The sequence below is a fragment of the Lytechinus pictus genome, chromosome 5 (assembly GCF_037042905.1).
Source record: "Lytechinus pictus isolate F3 Inbred chromosome 5, Lp3.0, whole genome shotgun sequence".
Classification (NCBI taxonomy): domain Eukaryota; kingdom Metazoa; phylum Echinodermata; class Echinoidea; order Temnopleuroida; family Toxopneustidae; genus Lytechinus; species Lytechinus pictus.
Window position 1 is genome coordinate 21096254 of NC_087249.1, and position 25852 is coordinate 21122105.

The window sequence follows — 25852 nt, forward strand, 5'->3', positions numbered from 1 at the left end:
AAAGAATGAAAAGTAAGGGACCAAGGAGTGATCCTTGGGGTACTCCGCAAGATATTGATTTCAAACTAGAATTTGTACCTGTATAAGAAACAAATTGTTTACGAGAACTGAGGTAGCTCCTGAACCAATCCAAGGCCTTCCCACGAATACCATAATGTGATAATTTATATAACAATATATCATGATTGATCGTGTCGAAGGCCTTGGAAAGGTCCAGGAATATACCAACAGTGTGCAATGACTTATCGACGGCACATTCCACCTTATCAATAAAAGAAAGTAAAGCATGAACAGTTGAATGTTTTTTCCTGAAACCAAACTGAGAATCACATAATATTTGACTGTCGGGTTAAAAATTTGATTAAGCATGAGTACATTATCTTTTCTAGTAACTTTGATAGGGAAGTGAGAAGTGAAATTGGACGATAGTTGCAAACTTCTCGTTTATCATCTTTTTTAAAAACGGGTATAACTTTTGCTACTTTCATATTACAAGGCACAACGCCATTTATTAATGATAGATTAAAAATATATGTCAATGGTGAGAGTATTTCATTAATTACCTTTTTCAAAAGGAAATTTGTTATACCATCACTACCAGGACTCTTATTACATTGTAAATTATTTACAATATCTTTAACTTCGTATTCGAGTATAGGGGTAAGGAAAATAGATTGCGGATTAGGATTTTTTTTAAAAGATGTAAATTCTCTATCAGGTTCAGGGATATTCATTGAGAGGTTAGTACCAATTTGAACAAAGTAATCGTTATACAACTCGGCTATTTCAGTAGGATCTTCGATAATTTTCCCGTTGTGTGAGATTTCTTTTGTTGGTTCGGACTTTTTGTTTGATCGTAGGACCTTGTTTATCACTCTCCACGTACTCGAAATATCGTTCTTGTACTTGTTAAATTGGTCAGAAAAATACATTTTTTTGGCAAGACGTAGGGAAGTTGTCAGTACATTACGATATCGAATATATTTCCGAACTCTTTAAGACTGTCGAGCAAACCTCAAGAAGAAAAGACTGTGTAAGGCAGTAATAATACAACGAAATGCGATAAAAAGTGATTAACATATAAATGCTGTAGAATTTAATTGATTTCAGACCAAGAAGTAATAAGAATGGCAATTTCATTAAGACACAAAATACATGTAGAGAGAAAATACATTGTAAGACGCACTGACTGAACAATAATACCAAATACATGTAAAGCCATGCAAAAAACGGCAATTATGTTGGATGAAACATCCAAAGTAATGAAAGTATATTCAGATAAAGTCAATATTAACAATTCATGCACAGAAAATGTTGTCCTGAGCATTGTATTGCAAATAAATCAGCAGATTTGCAGCCAAATTATTGTATAAGTACGGTCAAAAAGAGAATAGAAAACACAGAAATCTAAAGAACAAAATCATAGCTAGTTGAGAAAAGAGATTTTTTCCAATCTAGTTATACATCTTTGACATAGTATTCAGTATTACGATACGTATAGACATCATAAAGGTGTCATGGTCACAGATCTAGGAGAAGAGATATTTGTGCAAATAAACTTGGAAGAGGAAAAGAATGGATTAAAACCACAAAGTGATTTTAGAGAAACGAAACTTCAACAATAATGCAGCTGTTGCATAAAAATTCAAAATATCACACTATATATGAAAATATTTGATTCGCGATTACCAGATAATCAGAAAATACAAATACTGAAGATATACTTCACGACATAAAATTGAAGTTATATTGAGAAGTCAAATTCTATAACAATTTCCATGATTACTTCTATAACAAGCTATGAGGGAGGAATAAGTACTGTTATTGCTTGTGAGAAAATCGTTATGTATACCGGGCCTATCACTTCCAAGAGCATTAATTAAGTTAATTGAAGTTCCATTTTACAAGCAAAACTTGGTGTTTAAAAGAAATATGCAAAATTTGCAGTGTAAAAATCACTGACCAATGATTGCCAAAATAAGGGTTCCAAATCATTGTAGGCAACGAAATGGTCAAACTGTTGTAAGTTATTATGAAGTATTGAAGCATTATGAAGGAAGCTTTTATACAGGCAATAATATAAACTAAGTATTAGGAAAATCATGCAAGTACAAAAATGAAAAACCCAGGTATTGGCCCTCCAAGATCCTAAAAGCTAAATTATATTTGAACATATGAACATCTTTATGAGATACAGCTATAATTGGTATAAAAAGAAAGAAAAAAGGGGGGCGAGTAAACAGTGAGTATATGACAGGCTCAGAGAGCCAAACAAGATAACTTAGTGAGCCGAAGAATTTCGGCAAGCAAGGCCTATCTGTAAGCAAGACAAATTGGAGAGCCGAACATTTTCGGCAAACAAGAAGACCTATCTCCTGCTAGCAACAAACCAAGCAATATAGAAAATGCAAGATACTCAAATAACATGTGTATAAGTTACATAATTTTATGAATAAATGCTATGTGGTAGATAGCCTCAGCTAGAGACGATGACAAGCCCAAAAACAACAAACCGAATGATCGGTATTTAAGGATTTGCCCGAAAATGTATCGGCGAGCATGGCAGATAACCATAGGAGTTGAATAGCTAAAATATTAATATAGGATTAAACCTTACACTCCAGAACAATGTTCCAAAAGCAGATAGATTGTTAATGTAAAGCCATTGATAGAGATATATGAGTTATTTTCTGGCCAAAAAAAGATATCAAAATGTTTATATTGATAACATCAGACAGAAAAAACAACATCTCTGCTATTAAAAAGTAAATGTGTCTATATTATAAACACACAAAATGCATTATAGGCACTCAAATATTACACTGAAGTATTTAAACAGATTGACGATCATTGACATAGTGGCAAACATGTGAACAACGTTCACGTTAGAAATGAACAAATATATATCGTATATAAAAAGTAGTCATAATTCAAGGTGAGTTATAAGTAGCTTCTGGTTGAATGGAGAAAAACAAGAGTAAAGTTAATTAACAACAGGCAACAGTTATTAATGCATAGGGCAGGAAGAAAAAAGAAGGATGTAGGGAGTGGAGGGGAATTGGTTTAAGTTGGAGAGGGCTGGGGAGGAGGGTAGAAAAGGGGAGGGAGGGAATGGTACTTTTAATTTGGTGACATATGTATGAATATGGATGATGGTGGCAGTGTTGGTGGTAAGAAGATGGAGGGGAAGGTGAAGGAAGAGGAGGAGGAAGAGATGGGAAGGAGAGGAAGAGAGGGGGAGGTCATGATTATGATGAAGATGGTCATGGTGTTGCCTTTAATGATGCTGGAGATGATGAAAGTCAGTTTCGTATGTAGGGTTCGGACCTGCCAGATGACACTTCTGGCACCCTACAACCATTATCGACATCTGTACGACAGTGATGCTCTTACTCTTCAAGGAACCAATATTTATCGGGTATTCATTTACCCAACTTTCTTTTTTCCACTTTACATTGTTTAATATATCCCTTACTTAAGATCGTTGTATTGAGAGTGTACACAAGGAGAAAAATAATAGTTTTACTACGAAAAACGTTTGCCATGAAATAGTTCATTTTCCTTGCTGACGTCATGCATAGTCCATTTTTCCCTAGGGAAAAAGTGAACAATACGTTTTTTTGACACCACCCTACCTCGCGATTCGCGAGCTGTGCGGCGCGATGTGAGCAGAGCCCTGCTCAGCCAGACGGTACTCTCCACTGCATGCCACGGGAAACTCTCGGCGAGCTGCACTAACCAGGTTCCGGGCCAGGTGCGCTCGCTGAACAGACGATCCATACGCCAAGACCTATATTATTTTCTCAACTTCTCAACGATTGTTCTATATCGACTTATAAAAAATCGTGTCGCTGTAAAATGGTATGAGTGGAAGGGATATAAAACAAATATACAATGACCCATTCTCGGAACAGGCTAAAACTATTCGCCGATGGCCCTCGGGAGAATAGTACTATGTGATGTTCCTTCGATGCGAATAGTTTTAGCCAGATCCTCGAGTGTCATTGTATATTTGTATAATGTGCAAAGCTATCTTGATAAGATAGTACCAGTACTATATTCTTATCCCAATCATTGGATGTTAATACCATGGTGAGACTTTGCCAATCTCTAGTTTTTGTCTCGTCTGCATAGCAGAGCGAGACTCTAGGCACTGCTTTTCCGACGGCGGTGACAGCGATGTCGTCAACATAATCTTAACCAAAGTTAAAGGTTTTGAAATGTTATCATAACCGAGGATCCTGATTGAGTTTCACGACACATGACCATGGCCAAATGTTATTTAGGGTCATTGAACTTAGACCATGTTGGGGGAGTCAATATCGGGAGACGATATCGAATCTTAACCTAAGGTTAAGTTTTTGAAATGTCATCAACAAACTTTGACCATGTTGGGGGTATTTTTTGAATTGCCATCATAACTTTGAAAGTTTATGGGGCTAGTTCATGAGACTTGGACATAGGAGTAATCAAGTATCACTGAACATCCCTCACATGACCAAGGTCAAAGGTCATTTAGAGTCAATAAACTTAGATTATGTTGGGGGAATTAATATGAAATCTTAACCAAGGTTCATTTTTTTTTTATGTCAAAGCTTTGAAAGTATATGGATCTAGTTCATGAAACTTGGACACAAGAGTACAGTAATCAAGTATCAGTGAACATCCTGCATGAGTTTCAGATCACATGACCAAGGTCAAAGGTCATTGAAGGTCAATGAACTTTGGCTATATTGGTTTTTTTTTGTTGAATTGCCATCATAACTTAGAAATGTTATGGATAGTTCATGAAATGTGGACATAGGGGTAATCAAGTAACCCTGATCATCTTGCACAAATCTTAGGTTGCATGATCAAGGTCATATGTCATTTAGGTTAAGTGAACATAGTATTTTTTTATCATATGAATGATTTTTTTAAAAGTGATTCTTCTATAGTTGTTTTCAAAGTCAGCACTGCTGCTATATTGAATCACATAATGCAGGCGAGACTGCCAGAGGCTCTCTACTTGTTGTGAATCCCTTCAAAATCTTGATCACTCTTCCAGTTCAGGATTACATCATATGATACATGTATGGAGAGTGGATAATAAAAATAATAATGATACATATATCCCTTTTTGCCAGAGGATACAAAGCGCAACTAATATAGCCCAAAGTTTAGCACGAGCTACCACAGCAGCGCTCATTGCATTCAAAGAATCAATCCTACGGGGTACCCATCGTGTTTGTGTTTAAGGCACCCTTTTTATAGAAAATTGACACATCAATGAGAGAGGGCAGTATAGATATACTATTTAAGTTATTAAAAAAAAAATTAGCAGAGGAAACAAAAATAATAAGATAGCTTTACTATCGTTGGTAAGATAGGAATGAAAAATGATTTTGTGACTCACAGTCTAATAAACCACATATGGAATCTTTCTTCACCAGGGTAAAGAGCATCAAAAAGATGAAATGACTTGTTTGATATTATGTAGAAGGTATTAGGTAGGACTATCATTGCATACACCACCCCCACAATAATGCTGAAACATAATGATAACTCAGATTATTTCTTACATTATATCTGAAAGGTTCAATTCCCCCAATTTTGAAAGAGTACAATCAACCCTCCTCAAGAGAAAAAGGATATTCTAAACTAAGGTCAGAGGATAAGATTAGAGACGTGCGGAAATCATGGAAATCCTTTTGAAAGACACAACTTTAAATATATCTGTTATCTTTAGTGTTGGAATGGCTCATGCTGTATGCATGCACGTGTCAGTTTATCTGATGACTTGAGTGCTCTAGCGCCACCTTGTGCTCAAAGTGAGCCAGCTTTTGAGCAAGCAATTTCATAGCACAATTTTACAATACTTTATTTATTCGTTGGAGTTACTATGGATTTCACTGGTAGGATCCATGGAATTACTCAAAGCATATCATATTAACATATTTAAAAACTTATGATTATGAATATGACTTTGAGTAATTCACAAACTATTACCTTTGGGAAGATTGGGAAATACTTTGGAAAACTTTTGGAAACAGATATTAAAATAAAACTTTCCCCATGATATGCCAATTATTTGTCATGCATGACTTTTATAAAGCTTTGTGAAAGATAAGCAAAGAAGTGTCACTTTGGCTTTGTACTGGTATGGTACTGTTATCAACACCCTAGATTGATGTGAACCCTACGTAATGGCCTTGCAGACAGAGTGTGAACAAAGTACAGGATAAGATAAAAGGTTTTCCAGCTGCGCTTTCAAGCAATAGCTCCAAAACCTTGGATAATCAAAAAAGAGCTTTTATATAAAAATGTTGAATCAGTATCACATGCGAAGATATTGTATATAGACATGATAAATGAATCACTTTGTGTGAGGGGATCATAGCACAAGAAACAAATGGAGGATTGTCCTCTTGACTTCTCTAATAACCATCTTGTTACATGCTGCTTTAAAGTTTCCCCACCCTGGCTTAATACCAGGGGAGCGTTTCATGAAAGGACTTGTCGAACGTTTTATCCGGCAAGTCCCATTTTATCCGACAGTTACCATAGTAACAGTACCTCTCAGCCAATCAACATCAGAGAAAGATGTCAGGGGAGCGTTTCATGAAAGGACTTGTCGGACGTTTAATCCGACAAGTCCCATTTTATCCGACAGTTACCATAGTAACAGTACCTCTCAGCCAATCATCATCAGAGAAAGATGTCAGATCTGACAACTTGTCGGATGAAAATGTTGATGAAACACTCCCCAGGCCTCATTCCATGTTGCATATGCAAGACTACCACAAATATCCATGATGAATTGAGTGTTCTGGGTCCCGTCTTACAAAGAGTTACAATTGATCCAATCAATCATAACTGTATGGAAATCCATCAGTGTTATAATTTTTTCTACAGGAAATGTGCACAATGTCCTTTGTAAACAAAGAGAAGCACAGTGAATTTTCAAGACAACAATGAATGCATGAATATACATCATAGCTGGAAAATATTTTAAACAAACATGCATAGTAGATGTTGACATTGCTGGCCGTCCATAGTTGCGATCGATCGGATCAATCGCAACTCTTTGTGAGACGGGGCCCAGAACAGTTAATACATGAATAGCGCAATGTCCTAAACACAAATTATAATTAGTACGTTCTAAAGTTCAGATTCTTACCCGGAAGAAAGGTAGAAGAAAAATGTTTAGAAAGGGCAGAATATATGTAAAGTTACTTCTTTTACAATAAATATCCCTTCCCCTTGAATGATATTGATATTGACTTATGTTGAAGACAAAGGAGTAGCAAGACAGATGATGATAGTGTTTTCATAGAGAGTGTTTAAACATCAGACAATGATTTGTCCGATTGTAAACTTGTAATTAAGAGTGCGATTCAATACTTCAAGCATTAACATCTTCACTGATTTACTTCAATAATATCCAAATCAATAATAAGTTGTTTTGATTTGGTAGGCCAATTTTAAACCAGAAATAAATCCATATAGAAAAGCCTTGTAATGTCAAATTGTCATGGCAAAAGAATGTGAAACAAATTATACATATTAGTACCAAAAATGTTACATTGTAATTTTGTGCAGTTCAGGGTGTTTGTGTAAAAACCTATTCCTACAAAATAATGCATCCAAAATATTAAGTTTCCTCTAAGAGGTGATGGAAATACAATGTACAAGTTAAAGAAAATACTTATGAATTTGAGTACCAAAGTTAACTATTACTGTTTTATGTCATCAAAGTGAAATTTTGATTGCAATATTGATTTTTCTGAATTTGGATTTTAATTGAATATTGGCACTGGCTCTATCTTTTTAATGCAAATTTTGGTAATCACTACCTTGTAAATATTGCATTGTAATAAGAATGAGGAAATGAACTAGTTACTACTTAATCCAAATTTAATTGCTTGTCAAACACTAGACCACACATTAAAGTTGGTTTAACAATTACCTATTTAATTTTATGTTTTATTGGTCTACCGCTTAATGAGTGGTTGAGGTTTGATTCTTAACATTTTGTGTCAACATGCAGTCTCATTACCACACTAAAAAACACTTATGACTCTTAACACTCTAACATAAGTTTAGTTTGTGTTCTGTTAGAGTGTTAAGAGTCATAAGTGTTTTTTTAGCCTACTGTAGGTAAATGACAATTCATGCTGTATACCGGTAGTCTTACAATGAATTTGCTTTTTAATGTAACAGAAAGAACCTCTCCTTTGATTTTGAGGCAAAAGTCTGTTTCATGAAATTACTCAATTGAGAGCAGAAGAGTCAGATAAGCAGCAGAAATGGGCCAAAGAATAAAAAAGAATTTTTTTTTTTTAAGTTGTATTCAATTTAGGAACATCTATTTGGCTCAATTTTGTCATTTCTGTAATGGTTATGCAGGTTCAATTCACAAAATGCCTCTCACAAGACTTGGGATTGTATGCCTTACATGATATCACATACGAGTTGTGCCACTCAGGGTATAAGGTGAACGCAGTAAACAAATTTAAACAAAACCTCTTTTAAGTTGTGAGAATTGAAGTTAGTGTATTAAAGTCAAGTGCAGTGTAAGAATATATGGGGCCTAATCATATCATGTGAGGTTTGTGAAAGAGGCAATTGGCAACTATAAACATACTAGGCAGTTGAAAACTACACATAATTTTTTTTTTATACAATTTTTTTTAATCAGTCACAATATGGGCTGTATGGTGGCAAATTTGTTGTGTGTTTAAACAGGGAGATTGGGTCATGGCACACATGCATGAGTGACCGTAGCTTTATATTTTGATCGTTGAGAAGTTGGTGTAAACACTAAATTGATTATGACCCAAATCTCTGGACTTTTAAGGCCTAGTCTTAAGGCACAGACCATTATAGATGCTTCAACCAGTGTGTGGGTCCGAAGACAAGTCTAGCAAAAACTTATGATTTGCTCTCCGCAAGTCATGGCACACGATACACAATGGGTGATTTCAAGTACGGTGTTGAAATCTGCTGTTGGTGTTGTGACAACACCAACACCAGCCACAACACAGTCCTTGAAATGATGCTGTTAGGATTGACCTCAGAAAGTATGACGTATTTCCGGCAGTTCGTGTTGAGCGCTGGTGTTGAATGTCGTCTTCTGAACCGAGCATCTCAGCTGGTGTTGACGATCTACGTGTAATTTCCCCATACACCAACACCAAACCCCAGGGATTGGGAAATTCGTGATTTCAAGTTCGGTGTTGGTGTTGGTGATTTGAAGCCCACGAGCAGGATAAGACATCCCCGTGAAATTAGATTTTTACAGATGAGTGCAAATCATTAGAGTCTTATACATTTTATAGACAATAATATTTAACTCTTTCGGATTCTTGAAGTAATTTCAGCCTTTGCATTCTGTTCGATGAGATTTTATTTTACTGTAATTTCCCCCTAATTTCACTTTCGTCATCGAGAAGTTCTCACGTAAAGTTGAGATGATCAGCAGCGCAGAGGCGTGACGACAAAGTCTATCGATAACGTGATCGGTATCGTTCTTCTGAACCCTGCTCGGTGTTGAAGCTCAGTTAAGCAGTATTTTCATGCTATCAACACCAACACCACACTTCTTGATAGTAAAATGCATCATGCTACAGAATTTTTGTTCACAGAGGAGCAAGTGTGATGGTCAAAACATGTAGGCCTAAAATTCCTTCGGAAGTTGTCTTTTCCTCTGATCATTATCGCTCTTCTGCTATGCATTACAATACAAGAATTCTAAATGCCTACCCATTCAGCCCGAGTAAGGCTTGAAATTCAGATCACTTTGGTGTGTTCTACTTTATACAAACCAAGGGCTTGTGCCTCAAGTTATTCAAGGCCTATATTTCGATGCCACAATCCTCCTTTTGTGAGGTAATGCATACAACAAATGACCACTGTCCTTGACAACTCAACAATGAAAGAGAACAATATTATTTGAAGGTTTTAAGGATTTATTTTGTTCTCTGACAAGCGCGGTAAGCACAGAAAGGATGCATTTTGAAATATTTCATTGTAATTCGGTGTGTTTGTTGAGTCCATAGTACTTTTTGTTAACGACAGATTATTATTAATGAGCTTTATTTATAGGCATCATAGGTTATCGAACGCATTAGGGATGTAGAGCTCTCATTGAAGTAAAAATACATTGATTTGGTTTTAACTATTTTACCTCTGAAACTCATAGTCAATTTGGTCATTTAGGCACTGTTCTCATCTACTTCCCTGAACTGCATGTAGTTTCCTCTAAACTACAAAACCAGTTAAGAAGACTGCATTGTTAGTGTTCTTATCACAATCTCCTAAACTGGTTTAAAAAAGCATTTTTTAAAAATGGGAACACTTAATAGTGGGGTCAAATGTTTGCGCAAAATCTGAAATGGCAGTGCACTTCTGGGTGAAGTCTGCTTCCCAAAGAAGAGTTCTGTTGTCATTTGCTACACTGCAAGGTGGATCTCGGGTGTCTATAAAACAAAGACCTAAGACCTAAGACCTAAGACCCCATATATATACTACCAAAAAAACTACAAAACTAAGACCCAACCAACTACAAAACTAAGACCCTGTGTAAGTACTCATGGGCATGCAGCCTAGTCTGTGAACCAGACCAAGTTACACTACCACCTATATCATACTTAGACAAAACTACAAAACTAAGACCTAACCAACTACAAAACTAAGACCCTGTGTAATATTCATTGGTATGAGTCTAATCTGTATTCCAGACCCAGTTTGGGCGATACACTTCACCTTTCCTATATATATGTACTCAATACAAAACTACAAAACTAAGACCTAACCAACTACAAAACTAAGACCCTGTGTAATATTCATTGGTATGAGTCTAGTCTGTACTCCAGACCCAGTTTGGGCGATACACTTCACTATCCTATGTACTCAATACAAAACTAAAAAACTAAGACCTTGTGTAATATTCATTGGTATGAGTCTAGTCTGTACTCCAGACCCAGTTTGGAGATACACTTCACCTATCCTATGTACTCAATACAAAACTACAAAACTAAGACCTAACCAACTACCAAACTAAGACCCTGTGTTATATTCATTGGTATGAGTCTAGTCTGTACTCCAGACCCAGTTTGGGAGAAACGCTTCACTATCCTATGTACTTAAAGAGAAATTCCAGTATTTGCAGTAAACACTGATTTCATGAGAAGGTCTGTAAAACAAGGCTTAATTGTCAGTATATCATCGAGGATCTAGATCTGGTACGGTTACATAAACTGAACTTTGTAAAATCTTGAAATCTACGCTGAAAAATGTTCACACTGAAGATCACCAACACAGATAGGCACACGTGGGACAGTGTATTATTATTGCTAAAATAAAGACCCGACGGAAGTGACCGAATCCGCGCTTATTTTGCTTATTTCTCAGCAATTACACAATTTCTTCCAGAATCCTTTGGCACATATTTTTATTCATATAAACAGACACTTTGGTGGTCATTATATCAGATTCTGTAAAAAGTCATTTTTAGATCGTTACCAAAACTGGAATTTATCTTTAATACAAAACTACAAAACTAAGACCCAACCAACTACAAAACTAAGACCCTGTGTAATATTCATTGGTATGAGTCTAGTCTGTACTCCACACCCAGTTTGGAGATACACTTCACCTATCCTATGTACTCAATACAAAACTAGAAAACTAAGACCTAACCAACTACAAAACTAAGACCCTGTGTAATATTCATTGGTATGAGTCTAGTCTGTACTCCAAACCCAGTTTTGGAGAAACACTTCACCTATCCTATATACTCAATACAAAACTACAAAACTAAGACCCAACCAACTACAAAACTAAGACCCTGTGTAATATTCATTGGTATGAGTCTAGTCTGTACTCCAGACCCAGTTTGGAGATACACTTCACCTATCCTATGTACTCAATACAAAACTAGAAAACTAAGACCTAACCAACTACAAAACTAAGACCCTGTGTAATATTCATTGGTATGAGTCTAGTCTGTACTCCAAAGCCAGTTTTGGAGAAACACTTCACCTATCCTATATACTCAATACAAAACTACAAAACTAAGACCCAACCAACTACAAAACTAAGACCCTGTGTAATATTCATTGGTATGAGTCTAGTCTGTATTCCAGACCGAGTTTGGGAGAAACGCTTCACTACCCTATGTACTCAATACAAAACTACAAAACTAAGACCTAACCAACTACAAAACTAAGACCCTGTGTAATATTCATTGGTACAGAGTCTAGTCTGTACTCCAGACCCAGTTTTGGAGATACATTTCACCTATCCTATGTACTCAATACAAAACTACAAAACTAAGACCTAACCAACTACAAATCTAAGACCCTGTGTAATATTCATTGGTATGGGTTTAGTGTGTATTCCAGACCCAGTTTAGGAGAAACGCTTGACTATCCTATGAACTCAATACAAAACTAGAAAACTAAGACCCAACCAACTACAAACCTAAGACCCTGTTTAATATTTATTGGTATGAGTCTAGTCTGTACTCCAGACCCAGTTTGGGAGAAGCACTTCACCTATCCTATGTACTCAATACAAAAGAGTACATAGGCTAGGTAAAGCGTATCTACAAAACTGGGTCTGGAGTACAGACTAGACTCATACCAATGAATATTACACAGGGTCTTAGTTTTGTAGTTGGTTGGGTCTTAGTTTTGTAGTTTTGTATTGAGTATATAGGATAGGTGAAGCGTTTCTCCCAAACTGGGTCTGGAGTACAGACTAGACTCATACCAATGAATATAACACAGGGTCTTAGTTTTGTAGTTGGTTAGGTCTTAGTTTTGTAGTTTTGTATTGAGTACATAGGATAGGTGAAGTGTATCTCCAAAACTGGGTGTGGAGTACAGACTAGACTCATACCAATGAATATTACACAGGGTCTTAGTTTTGTAGTTGGTTAGGTCTTAGTTTTGTAGTTTTGTATTGAGTACATAGGAAAGGTGAAGTGTATCGCCCAAACTGGGTCTGGAATACAGACTAGACTCATACCAATGAATATTACACAGGGTCTTAGTTTTGTAGTTGGTTAGGTCTTAGTTATGTAGTTTTGTCTAAGTATGATATAGGTGGTAGTGTAACTTGGTCTGGTTCACAGACTAGGCTGCATGCCCATGAGTATTACCAAAGATTACTTACACAGGGTCTTAGTTTTGTAGTTGGTTGGGTCTTAGTTTTGTAGTTTTTTTGGTAGTATATATATGGGGTCTTAGGTCTTAGGTCTTTGTTTTATAGACACCCGGTGGATCTCCTTACTTGGCCCTGGGAAGCGGGGGTGCTGCATGTATTATTTTCCATAGACAGCACCCCCTTGAATCCTGGTAGGTGTGACATAATGGAGAAATGTAACCAAATTACCTACTTTTTTTTAATAGATCCCCCTTTTTTTTGCTTGTCGAAATTCTCTGGACCAAACTGACCTTCATTTTGTAGTGAAATCCTTATTTTTTCTTGTCAAATTTATTAGGACCAAAATGACAATTTTGTAGTGAATTCTTTTTTTTTTGCTCGTCAAATTTACTTCAGCATCCCATGTAAAAAAAAAAATGTTCCCAGTGCCCTGTCTCCTAACTGATTTTCAAGATTACTCAAGATCACTTCTGAGACCACTGTCACCATTAGACGATTTCGTACTCCCTAAATGTCGCACAGAATACCGTTAAAAGGCATTATGCTATGACGGCCCTTCCCTATATAATAACCTACCAACTGAAATACGATCTCAAATTAGCCTTGCATCATTTAAATTTCATTTGAAGAAGCATTTAGCATTAGCTTATCATGACCCATAAGCATTCTTCTTTTTAAGCTGTACCTCAATAACTTTATACGTAATTAACATTCGGCCCTCTATTTTGATTCTTTTGTTCGACTCACAACTTCAGCTTACTTCCTTAATTTTACAGATTTTGGCTAATTGTAATTGTAACAATACACGTCTTATTACTTTCACGTCATCTACTTTTTAAATAATTGTACTTTTATTGTCAATTGTATGTTTCCTTATTTCCTTCACATGTACTTACTAATTTATTCATGCCTCTCTTATGATGTTGCTATGTAAATGAATTGTTATAACAGTTATGTTATGCTATGTACATTGTCACAGGGCCCAATGGGAGACCAACACATTGTTGAATGGGCTTCCCTGTTTTTAAATAAATAAATAAATATGAAAAAATAAAGATAAACAGGTCCCCACTAAACTGGTTTTAGAAAGTAGATGAGAATGTGTTCTTAAAACAATCCTGCAATCATTCTAAACAAATGTAATTAAAGAATCATATCCTGTATTATAGATAGGACTTGGAAGCTCTCAGTTTCAATAATGTTTGGAGTGTCAAATGCTAGTGAGGGATAAAGAATAACAACAAATCAAGTATTTCTTTTAATCTATATTGACCATTCTCATGCTAAGATGAATCTTAACAATTAGCTAAAACAAGATATGAATACTATGTGAATGGTGTTAATCAACATACTGTATGGTAAGGTACCCTAAGTCTGCACAGGACCCCTTGTCTGCGCATACGCATATCTGCGTGATTCTACAAAAAGAAGATATGCAATGACCACAGACTGTACATGTGCAATACATATGGGCTATTCCACGGTTACTCACGTTACATTTGGAGACACCTTGACTCATACTTGGAGCTGTAACTCCATTATTATAGATAGGAACTAAACATCTCTTTATCACAACATAGTACGCAGTCTGACTATCCTTTGTATAAAAACAAAACTTGGGAAATTTCATTATGCTCCTGGCAAATCTTTGAAATGTGTCGGTTACTCATGTTACATGATTTGGACATGCATAAAATGAAAAGTGGACATTTATAAGTGAAAAGTGTCCTCATGCAAGGCTTTTATGAAAGTTGATTATATCAATTTCAAAGAAGTATATTAGGGAGACAAATTTGTATATAATTAAAAAAATAAAGAACACATGGTTTTTACTAGGGGTGCAGATAAAGTGGTTACTCACGTTACGGTTCAGATGGGCTACATGTATATGTACAAAGACACATTGAGCTCATGTCCACCAACCTATGGAATTGCCCATATACAGATATTCATTAAAAAATCAGACTCAAAATGGTGGGAAAATAATGAATTTCGGGCATTTCATGCGACTGCCTCAAAATGCAGCCTTTCTCATCAAAATCTCAGAATCATGTGTAAAAGTGAATGGGTGTGCAGACCTGGTGGGTATTTCATAAAGCTGTTCGTAAGATTAGAACGACTTTAAGAACGACTGGTGATCCTTTTGGTAAATGGTATACACCATAGGCGATGGTTTAGTGCGCTAGAAAGGATCACCAGTCGTTCTTAAGCCGCTCTTAACTTACGAACAGCTTTATGAAACACCCGCCAGGGGCAGCACTTTTTTGTTCAATCTGAAAATGACCGGCCGAGGTTTTTTCCAAGATAATCATATACGTGTATCTCTCTCCAATTTTTGTGAAATATTTTGGCACACTCATCAGAATATAAGGAACATTATCAACTGATTTTTTTGTGGAATAAAAAGAAATTCAGGTTTAATCTTAAAGTTAAATTTATGGTGCGCAGACATGGGGCCCCCATCATACGAATACTCGCACATTTCAATTCGCAGGCAGTGTATGAGGGGATCACGGATATCACAACAATGTTCATTCAACTATCAGTGTAGTGAAATTTGAGAATTTCAGAAACGAATAACTACAATGTATTAAGGAATAAAATTGTGTTAATATTTTGATGACTTTCAAGGATTTTGTGTGAGTGACCTTACAATCAGGGTCTGAATTTTTAAAATTCAATTACAGTTGAAATCATGCATGTCCCTCCAGCTAGATTTACATGTAACTCATTTATTACTAGCCTTACAGACTATGCCTCTGCTTTCCTCATATTTTGTATGGCTTATCTTTTATGATGTTGTTTAACAAAAAAATAAGGAAATGATCGTGCATGTGAGCGGATGCTTGGCGTGGTTTTGAGGATTTCTAATGTATTGAAATATGCTGTCATTCCTAGAAGTAAACCAGATAGAAAGGAAACCAGTTAACCATTTAAATTGCCCTTGATCATCAAAAGGATATTAGGTCAAAATCAATGGTACTTTTTTTGTACCTGACACCCACATGTTTCAATACTTCATACTTTTCAATTTTCTGTGTATTTATTTTCAAAAGCTAAAACTAAGTTAGAAATCATCCCAATTAGAAGTTGAATCAGTGATCAAGGTTTCAAAGATCCTTTTAAAAATGTCTGTGAACATTTATTCAAGCTGTAGAAACTATCACAGATTTAATATGGTAGGTTCAGGTATGGACCTACTGTCCTACTCCATGGTTTAGGAGATGGGAATTTCCCAAAGCCATTATTGATTTACACTTGCCCATGCGAATCTATCCGTGTTGATGAGAATTTACTGTCGGCTAGTTTTTATTATTTCATTATGATTGGTTCATACCAGGGCCCCGTCTTACAAAGAGTTGCAATTGATCCAATAAATCTCAACTGTTTGGAAATCCATCCATACCATAATTTTTTTCTCCTTAGTAAACAAAGAGAATCACACAGAATCTTCTAGAGAATGGTGAATGCATGAATATACATCGTATCTAGAAAAAAAATTTGAACAAAATTGCATCTTAGATGTTGTTGCTGGCCATCCATAGTCTTGGTTGATCGGATCAATCGTAACTATTTGTAGGACGGTACCCAGAACTCTACAAGATTTAGATCTATTGATATGATGACAATTTTTTTTTCATTGTCCACACGGCACGTAGCCAGGGGGGGGGGCGGTGGGGACAGTCGCCCCCCAAAAAAAATGTCCCCCCCCAAAAAAAAAAAAAAAGAAGGGAAAAAAGAGAGGAGAAAAGGAAAAGGGAAGGGAGCAAAGGGAAGAAAGATAGCTTTGTGTTTTTTTTTTTTTATTCTTTATTTTTTTTCTCAAAAGAGAAACTCCTTCACTCTTGCTCTAAATTTATATATGGATTTTGCTTCCGCGCTGCGCGCGGTTAAATGATAATATTGAAGTTCTCCATTGTTTCCCCCACCCTTTCTCTAACCCTGTTTTTCCACCTCAGCTATATGTGTTTCTTGCCAGTTAAAGTTCAAATGTATACATTAGGGCATGGAATTAGAGTAAGGTTAGGCCGAAGTATATGAAGTTATCTTTTTTTTTAATTGATCGCGCAACTTCTGGACGGGTCGGCTCCAGGCAGGTGAATATATCAATTTTCGCCGTCACCTCCATAAAGTCAACTTCTCCTGCTTTTCAGCTCATTACTAAACAAACATAATTTTGGGGCAAACGGGTTCCTAATTTAAAAAGAGGAAGGTATAACATTTGTGTCGTATTAAATAAAAAAGTACAATATTTATTATCAAATTCTATTAAACTTCATGTCATTTCCCTGCACATTCATCTCCTGTCCTGTTTTGCGCACTCAGTTTGAAATTTTGAATGACACTTAAGTTTCTTTATAATTCAAAATGAAGCGCTTCAGGATAAGTCAAAGAAATTAGGCATCCTTTTTTATATTATTTCAATAAATCACAGAATTTTCAACTTTTTGCGCACTATTTTCCTTGTAATGAAGTTCAATAATCTTAGAAAATCAATTGAATTAGAGCCGCTGGGGTATTAGAGATATCTGCATTTGATGAAACGTCCGCCCTTTGAAATTTCAGAGTTTTCATTGCTCTGCGCGGGGAGGAATATCTTCCTCCCGGCATATACACTTCTTCTCCTCTGTTTTGCGAGTTATGCACTGTCGCTAAATTCTTTGTAATCAAATCTGATCTTTCCAAGGGAAGTATTCAATATATCTTTGAGAATAACCTTTTATCGGGACCCTTTTCATGGCAAAAAAATTGGAAAAAAAAACGCTTTAGCTTCCGTGCTTCGCGCGGGGTTGTTATTATTTTAATTTCCTCCATTGTATTCCTTTTTTATGCGTTCGCTCACAATCACTTTTGAAAACAAGGTTCATGAAAAAAAGGTTTTAAATCACAATATTGTCAACTAAATTGGAGCTGATATAGGTACTAGAGACAAGAGAGATGGCTCCTTTTCATTTTAATTTATGAAACACCAAAAGCTTCACGCGGGAGGGGGAATCTCCCCCTCCCTGCACCCACCCCCTAGGGAGCGCGCTCTGTAAGTGCTGGCACGCATTGCGTTTACCACCCCCTCCAAAATGAAATCCTGGCTACGCAGTTGTTGTCCACTGCAACTACCAAATATGATCGGATTCAATCAATGGACAAAATGGAATAGCCCAACTCATTTTGCACTGTTCTCGCAGAAGAATGTCACTGCAAGAATATTTATCATCAGGGGGTCATATTCTTTCATCAATCTAAATTGATTTTGAAATTAAGGAAATCATACATGTAGAGGCAAATCAAATCATGTGGTTCTAAACTATTTGAGACACAATTAAAACAAAACATATGAAGCTGCCAATAATGATAATTAATTTCACATATTCCAGTGATTGTTCTATGGACTCATCTCAATTGCAGGTTTTGTCAAGCACACACAGTTAACCTCCATGTCTTTGTGGAATTGCTTCTTCACTTTTCACTGCATTCTAATATTGACTGTTAAATTATAATCTAATCTCAATCACAACCTGACAGGTCAATAGTAATTTCCTGATCATACTCAACCTGAAGAAGGGTCATTCATACAATGTAATGAAGTCTTTATTGTGCTACTTGTCATAGACCTTCAGTAAGTACTTAAGTAATAAACATATTGGCAATTATATTGTTGGGTAAATTGCTTTATGAGTTACATGATGCATGGGATGAAATTCATAGGTATTTGACAACAAAAATCATGATATTATGCTGCCAATTTCTGTAAGTTCCTGATGGTAGCAGCCAGAACTCTAAAATAAGTTGTATAAAACATTGTTGATGAAATATAGGAGGCCCTATATTTCACTATCTACATGTAGAGACAATCATGTTATTTTCGTTGCAACAATGTGGAAATAATATTGAGTAGAAGGGATCACCTTACAACAATACTGTGTCCCATTGGGAGAAGTGAAATAGCTCCCTCTAGTGTTTTTTCTCATAATTGCACATGCATTGTTAAGATGATCCCTTGCTGACAGTGACAATACATTGGTTATACAATTCCTAAGACTTTTAGATGAGAGAAAAAAGGAGTTACAATGTAAGAAACCCCTCTTGTTTACTGATCCTCTTTACAGTTTAAAAGCTTTAGAATATCTGAGAGAGAAAAAAAGGAAAAAAGTAAATTCTGAATGGAAGATATCAGATCTCTCCTCATGGTTCCTTTGGCACTGTATCTTTATTTGTTTACACCAGCCACTCATTCTAACCCTCACACTACGGGGGCCATTTCATAAAGCTGTTCTTAAGTTAAGAGTGACTTTAAGAAAGACTGGTGATCCTTTCTTGTGGTAAATGGTATACATCAAAATGGTTATTGGTGATTATCTTAGCGTGTAAGAAAGGATCACAAGTCGCTCTTAACTTACGAACGGCTTTATGAAACACCCATCTGCATACTTTTCACCCCCTCCCCCCCGTCTATCTCCTTTCCTATCTCTCTCCTATCACCCTTATTTCAACCTTCTTCCACTTTTTTCATCCATTTTCTCCTCTCTCCCATCCTCTCATCTCTCTCCTCGCTCTCTCTATCTCTCCCACCTCACTCTCTCACCCCCTCTCTCAACCCCCCCCCCCTCCTTCACTCTACCCCTCCCTTCCCCCTCCAAGTATCCCTGTTAGGTCATTCTTTACAATCATGACATGGGTAATTCTGAATTTTATGAACCTGAACAAACCACAATAGAACAAAGGCAACTATCTGCTTTAATGTTTTTGTGTGTACCACTCCCAGAGAAAAAGGACATAGAGCAAATCACAATACATCACAATTTTTATTGAATAGTCAGTGACGTTCTCTACACTTTTTATTTTGCTGTTTAGTTGAATTACATATAGTTTGAGTTCAGTATAGATTTGCACTGTCTCATCTCTCTGTTTGGAAATACCATTTTATTTTAACTGTTTGACACAGACTTATAACCGGTCCCCACTCGAGGAGGCCCACCATACTATTCCTGCACTATTCATATTACAGTCACATTATAGCAACCGTGTACTCTAAATACAACCATTGTTCCTACTAGTAGGATCCATGATACAACAGAGAACATGCCATTATAAATGGTTCCTACACAGATTACACATAATTCAACTAGCAAAATGATGAAAATTTCATCAAAGTATGATAAGAAATTAATGAAGTTTATTTAATTTCAAAGTTCATCAATATCTTGTGAAAATTTTAATATGCTCAAATTTTGATGAAATTTTCACTATTTCTATACTCCGCCAAACAAAATTTGAAGAGGGTATACATGTAGGAATCAGCGTACGGTCGGGCCATTCACTCCATTGCAAATTTTGCGCATCGAACTACTATCAGTTTTTAACCGATTTTAATGAAACTTGGAACACATGATGGCGTTGGGGTGAAGATGTGCAAGACACAATTTTTTGCATGTGTTGGAAATTGTGTTGCCATGGTAACAACATACTATACAAAAATTAGGCAAAAATCTTGTGTTTCGAACTACTTCATCAGTGTAACCAATTCTCAAATGACACCTAGGTCTTGGGGCAAAGATGGGCAAGGCATATTTTTTTTCCCCATGTGTTCGAAACTGTTGCCATGGTAACAGCATAGGGCAGGGGTATTATCAGTGATAGTTCTAGTTTTTAATTCTGATTTTAATCTGGTCAAACTGCAGCATTTTCAGCCTGTAAGACCTCTTTAATTGACACAAAAACACAGGAAGCTGTGTATTTTATTTGAAATGCAATGATACTATATCTTTTTACACTTCTTGACCCTTTAACATCTAAATGTCACTTTGAATATTGGATTATAACACTCCCATGTGTTTCATCTAGAAGAAAAATTCAGCTATCTCTTTGGTTTCATCAAACAAATTGATTAAGATTTATTCTTCGAACAAAATGTTTTTATTTAGGCGTCATCTGTAATACTTACTGCTGATATAAATGGCTAAGCAATGCTTTACTAGAAGTTGCAGAAAGAAAAAAAATTGAATAATATATGGCAAAGGGGAGAGATGCCTCCTTTAACTGTCATTATCCACTTTCAGGAATACTTCTTGTTTTACATATAAAAAAGGCCTGTGCTTGAAGATAGAACTTTATAGATCACATGCTCATTATTCCTTATGTATTAAATAATATGAATTGTGTGATATTTTAAGACTGGATGATAAGGAAACTCTTTATTGAATTAAACAATGACAACTTCATCCATTTAGAGAACAATAAAATGTTTCAAATCGGATGTGGAACAAATGAAGTATTTCATTCTTACGATGGATACAAAAGAAAGAGTAAGGGAAGCCATTGGTTTTCTCATTTACATACATGTACAGCCCAGAACGACTATTTTGTGGAATTAAGCAAAACTTTAAAATTTCATAATTCTCTTGTTTTACATCCGATTTTGATGAAATTTTCAGTGTCAAGCTTGTTTGATTTTTATGTGTTTTATTCAAGTAATCTTTTTGTTTGGGTGGACTTGTCCTTTAATAAAGAACTCAAAGGCAGGAAATAGATGCTTGGTAATCAGGGGACCTAGTCAGTGGTACAAGTTTCACTCTTTTTAGGTGTTTTTCAGGTTTAGGCAAATAAACAGGAATTTGGGTTTTCCTTCCTGAGTGCGCAAATCGCGTCCGTCCGGGAACCAAGCGTTATATCATTCGGTCCGCCTTTACCTTTACATGGTATATCTCTACCACGAAAGCTGAATGTGTCTGGCAAACAAGGAAGTACCATGTCTTTTCAAATGTTTCATTTCATGAGTTATTGCAGTTTCAAGTATATTGTATCATTTTCATATGATGAAAATGTGATATGAATTACTTAATTTCTGACCTTTTTTTATCATTTTAGGTTATAGATTGTATAAAATTTAAAACTGATCCAACATTAGATCCCATAATAAAAGTTAATGGATATGTAACTTAATGCATTAAACAGTAATGTGAATAATGTTTGCATCCAAGTATGTTACCAGTATGCAGGATAATACATGCATAAGCAAGTTTACCTCTTCTGCAATTACATCATTTGGCATAAAATATATCCTAAGACTCCTGATGGAAAAATGAATTTTGTTACTCAGCTATGATGTTATGGTATTATTTGTATTATTGTTTTTAATTTTGATTGCTATCATTATTTACTTATTATTTTATATGTTTACATATTTATTTTTTGTTTTTCATTTATTTTGTTTATTTATGATTCTTTATAAATGAATTTATTTTCTTTATTCACTTACTTTTGGGGATTATTTATTTTGTTCAATATATTATATATATATTTTTTTTTTTTTGGGGGGGGGTGGGGTGTGGGTCCAAAATGATTGTGATGACATTACACGTTACCCAAAGTTACCGTACAAACTCTTGGCATAATGAAATGGTTAGAAGTTTGTGCATTTTGGAACTTCGACATTTATATTGTTAGGGATTTTTGCAATTTCCCTACTATAATGCATGTTTTAATGCATTTAAAGTGGTTTATCCTACCATATCTGAACGCGATTCAAATGTTTTTGAGCTATACATGTCTATTGGACGTAATTTGTTATGATGCATCAAATTGGTTTAGGGGAAGACGAACACTTTTTTTGGGGGGTGGGTAATTAACAATATCATTGTACACAGTGGTATTCCTGGAAATCCCTGTCAGGACAGGCATCATTTTTCTGGCAAAATAATCAGAAGTTACCTCTTTTTTAAAAAGAAGCATTTTCCTGTCAAAATGTTCAAACACAAAATTATTATTAGGGGCACTTTGCTCCCCCCCCCCCTTCCTCAGTCCCTTTCATGATGTACACAGAAAAGTACATGTCCATGAAAAGGATTTCAGTTAAGCCTTGCTACATGCATGCATGCATGAACCATTTAAAGTTTTTAGTTCATTTTGAAAAGGGTGGATTTAATTTATACATGTAGTCCCCCACCTGGGAAACATCCTCTCTGTATGGGAACTGAACAAGGGGAAATCGATTTGATTTATGTTTTTTGATAAATTGGATTGCTTATCAGACACAATAAAGTCTTTAACAATAAATATATCATTGTTAATGTTATGACACATGGATGGTATTGAATCACTTCGTACAGGATTACTTTATTTATTAGGCAACAGATACATTTGAAGAAATGTTTGATAGTGGTTAGAGTAACATAGATAACGTGCTTTTTGTATTGCCTCATGAACAAAAATATAATTGGGAATAACAGTTTAGAAAAAGATGTAATTTTAGTCATTTGGTTAGTTGTCCAACATCACAAGAACATTACCTAGGCAACCAACTTATACGTACTTCCTTTTTTACATGTAGACCCGTATTCCAAGGCTTTGTGAGGTACACGAATTATAATATGAGCTGCCCCCCCCCCTTCCCGGGCCTCATATCCATCAGTAATCACATTTAAAATAGCATATGAAGCATGACCTTACTTTACATCTGCATGAACATGACACAGGACTTATACATCTACATATTGCTTACTGATGGGAATGAAGTAGGGTACTCAATTGGAGGGGGCCTAAGAAACCACTATCAGGGAAAACCCACTTTTTTTGGAGTTGAACAGCTATTGTTCATTGAATATTATTCCACATTGCTGCCATTGTTACATACAGGATCCTTGCTTCATCAGGTTAAGTTGTGGCCTATATTATATCACATTATTCAAACTGAGCTCCCCACCCTTCATGAATATTCATTACCTTAGCACTGAAGTTATCAATATTCATCACTCCTCCCCAGTAACAGTTTGGAGGTGTGGCTTGCTTTGCCAGTGAAGCTCCACCTCTCCATAATCTGGAGCCTGAAAAGCTTCCAAGATTTTCCACTTATTGTTCTCTCTCCCTTTCTCTCTCACTCTCTCTCCCTTTCTCTCTCGCTCTCTCTCTCTCTTGCCTTTCTATTACTCCATTAGAGTTGAAACTTTTGAGGATTGTGACAAATAATCTTTGAGCCCATTTTCTTTGTTGTTTAACCCTAGTGTTCATTTGATCCCCTGTCCTGTATATTAATCTAACAAAAAGTGTAATACGAACTTTTTACATACATGTATTTTTGCCCGTGGGGGCTCCATTCGTAATGGTACATATTGATATTCTAGCCCATTTCTTTAGCTGTTGGTTGGAAGGTTTTAGTGTTGGACTCCCAATACACTAGTTATATGTATATATCATTTTGATTGCATGCTCTGTTTAACAGCATTGCTGTGCACATACATTAACAGGGCACCTCAATAACGCCTAACTTCCTTTCCAAAATGAAAGCAAAGTTACCCTAAAAAGTAACATGAACCCTATTTATACAGCAACCTGGGACCATCTGTATCAACTGCATTTGAATTTCAGCATCTACATGTATAGTTATCAGAAACAGATAAAATCCAGAATATTTATTTACTTCCTATTTTTTTTTCCTCAATTTGTGGTTTTGTATTTTTTAGAAGGACTTGTTTTTATCTTTTATTCTAGTTCTAACTCAGTTTTAATCTGATATTTGTAACAAAAGTGATTTTTGTGTCATGCTTGCAGAGCAGGACCATAGGCAAGGCTTTTCTGACTACGATGGCGGCTGCGATGGCAGCGTCGTCAATATTGGATTCTTAACCAAGGTTAAGTTTTTGAAATGTCATCGTAACTTCGAAATTATATGAAAGTAGTTCTTGAAACTTTGACATAAAAATTAAGGGTAATCAATTAAATAGTAAATCCAGATTGGATGTTAAAAATGAAAAAAGATTCAAAATGATATCTACAATTGTAATTTTTGTTCTTGACTTGCAATCGGCTGACACTTTAGTTCCATTGTACATTTGATTTTTTTTGTGGCAGATATACATGGCTAGAATACTTTACAAAGTTGGCTCTTGGTTTAGAATCAAGTCCTTCCAAATTCTACCAAGCAGTCATGCATGCAGAGACATGTTACAACAAATAATTGTTTTAAGACATCAAAGTGTCATGTGTAAATATGTTTAATATACACAAATTTAAGAACAAACATAATTCTTATCTCATCTCTGACATGTTTGTACTGTTTATTAATGCTTATTTATGATATGAATTCTAGTAATCAAACTGCAATTGCCTAGATAACTCTTCAAAATGATAATTGATAGGGGATTATGAATGTGCATTCCTTGGACTTGCATGTTAAAACAATGTAGAGGTGTTGTGGCTCAGTGGATAAGTCTCTTGACTTTGAACCACAAGGTGTGGGGTTCAAAAACAAACAGAACACAAAAATGTCTTTTTTTTTGTTATCTTAGAAAGCCAGGATTGCTTTTGAGTGAAAACAAAATGTTTTAAGTTGTCAGGCACATCGTTATTACCAAATTAGCTCATTTGAAGCAGTCATACTAGTACAAGTACACACTTAAAAATAAACTGATTAACCATAACTTATTAATGAGAGGGTGTAATGAGCTGAACTGTAGTCATATTTGAAAAGGCAATTTTACTAGAACAGTCATTACCGATAAGAAAATATTGGTCTATATCATGTGCACCCACTTGACTACTAATCTAATTTTTGAACTACATACGTGTTGCTTGTTGTTTCAGAGTACATGTAATATAGAGATTACTACTTCTTCATTTTCTTTAAGAGATACATGTATCAATTAATTGACTTCTTATTGAGTTATTAATCATAAATAATGATTTACCAGTTGTGAGCTTTCAGCAAAGT

The 25852-nt window shown here is 35.6% G+C and overlaps 1 protein-coding gene across 1 annotated transcript in view; it reads left to right on the top strand.

The window, feature by feature from the left end:
- The first annotated feature begins 3145 nt into the window (after positions 1-3145).
- LOC129261671 (ceramide transfer protein-like) overlaps positions 3146-25852 on the top strand; it is a 36969-nt gene continuing 14262 nt past the window's right edge. The window contains exon 1 of the mRNA XM_054899721.2: positions 3146-3310. Within this exon, the coding sequence (XP_054755696.2) occupies positions 3146-3310 (165 nt within the window). The remainder of the gene's footprint in view (positions 3311-25852) is intronic.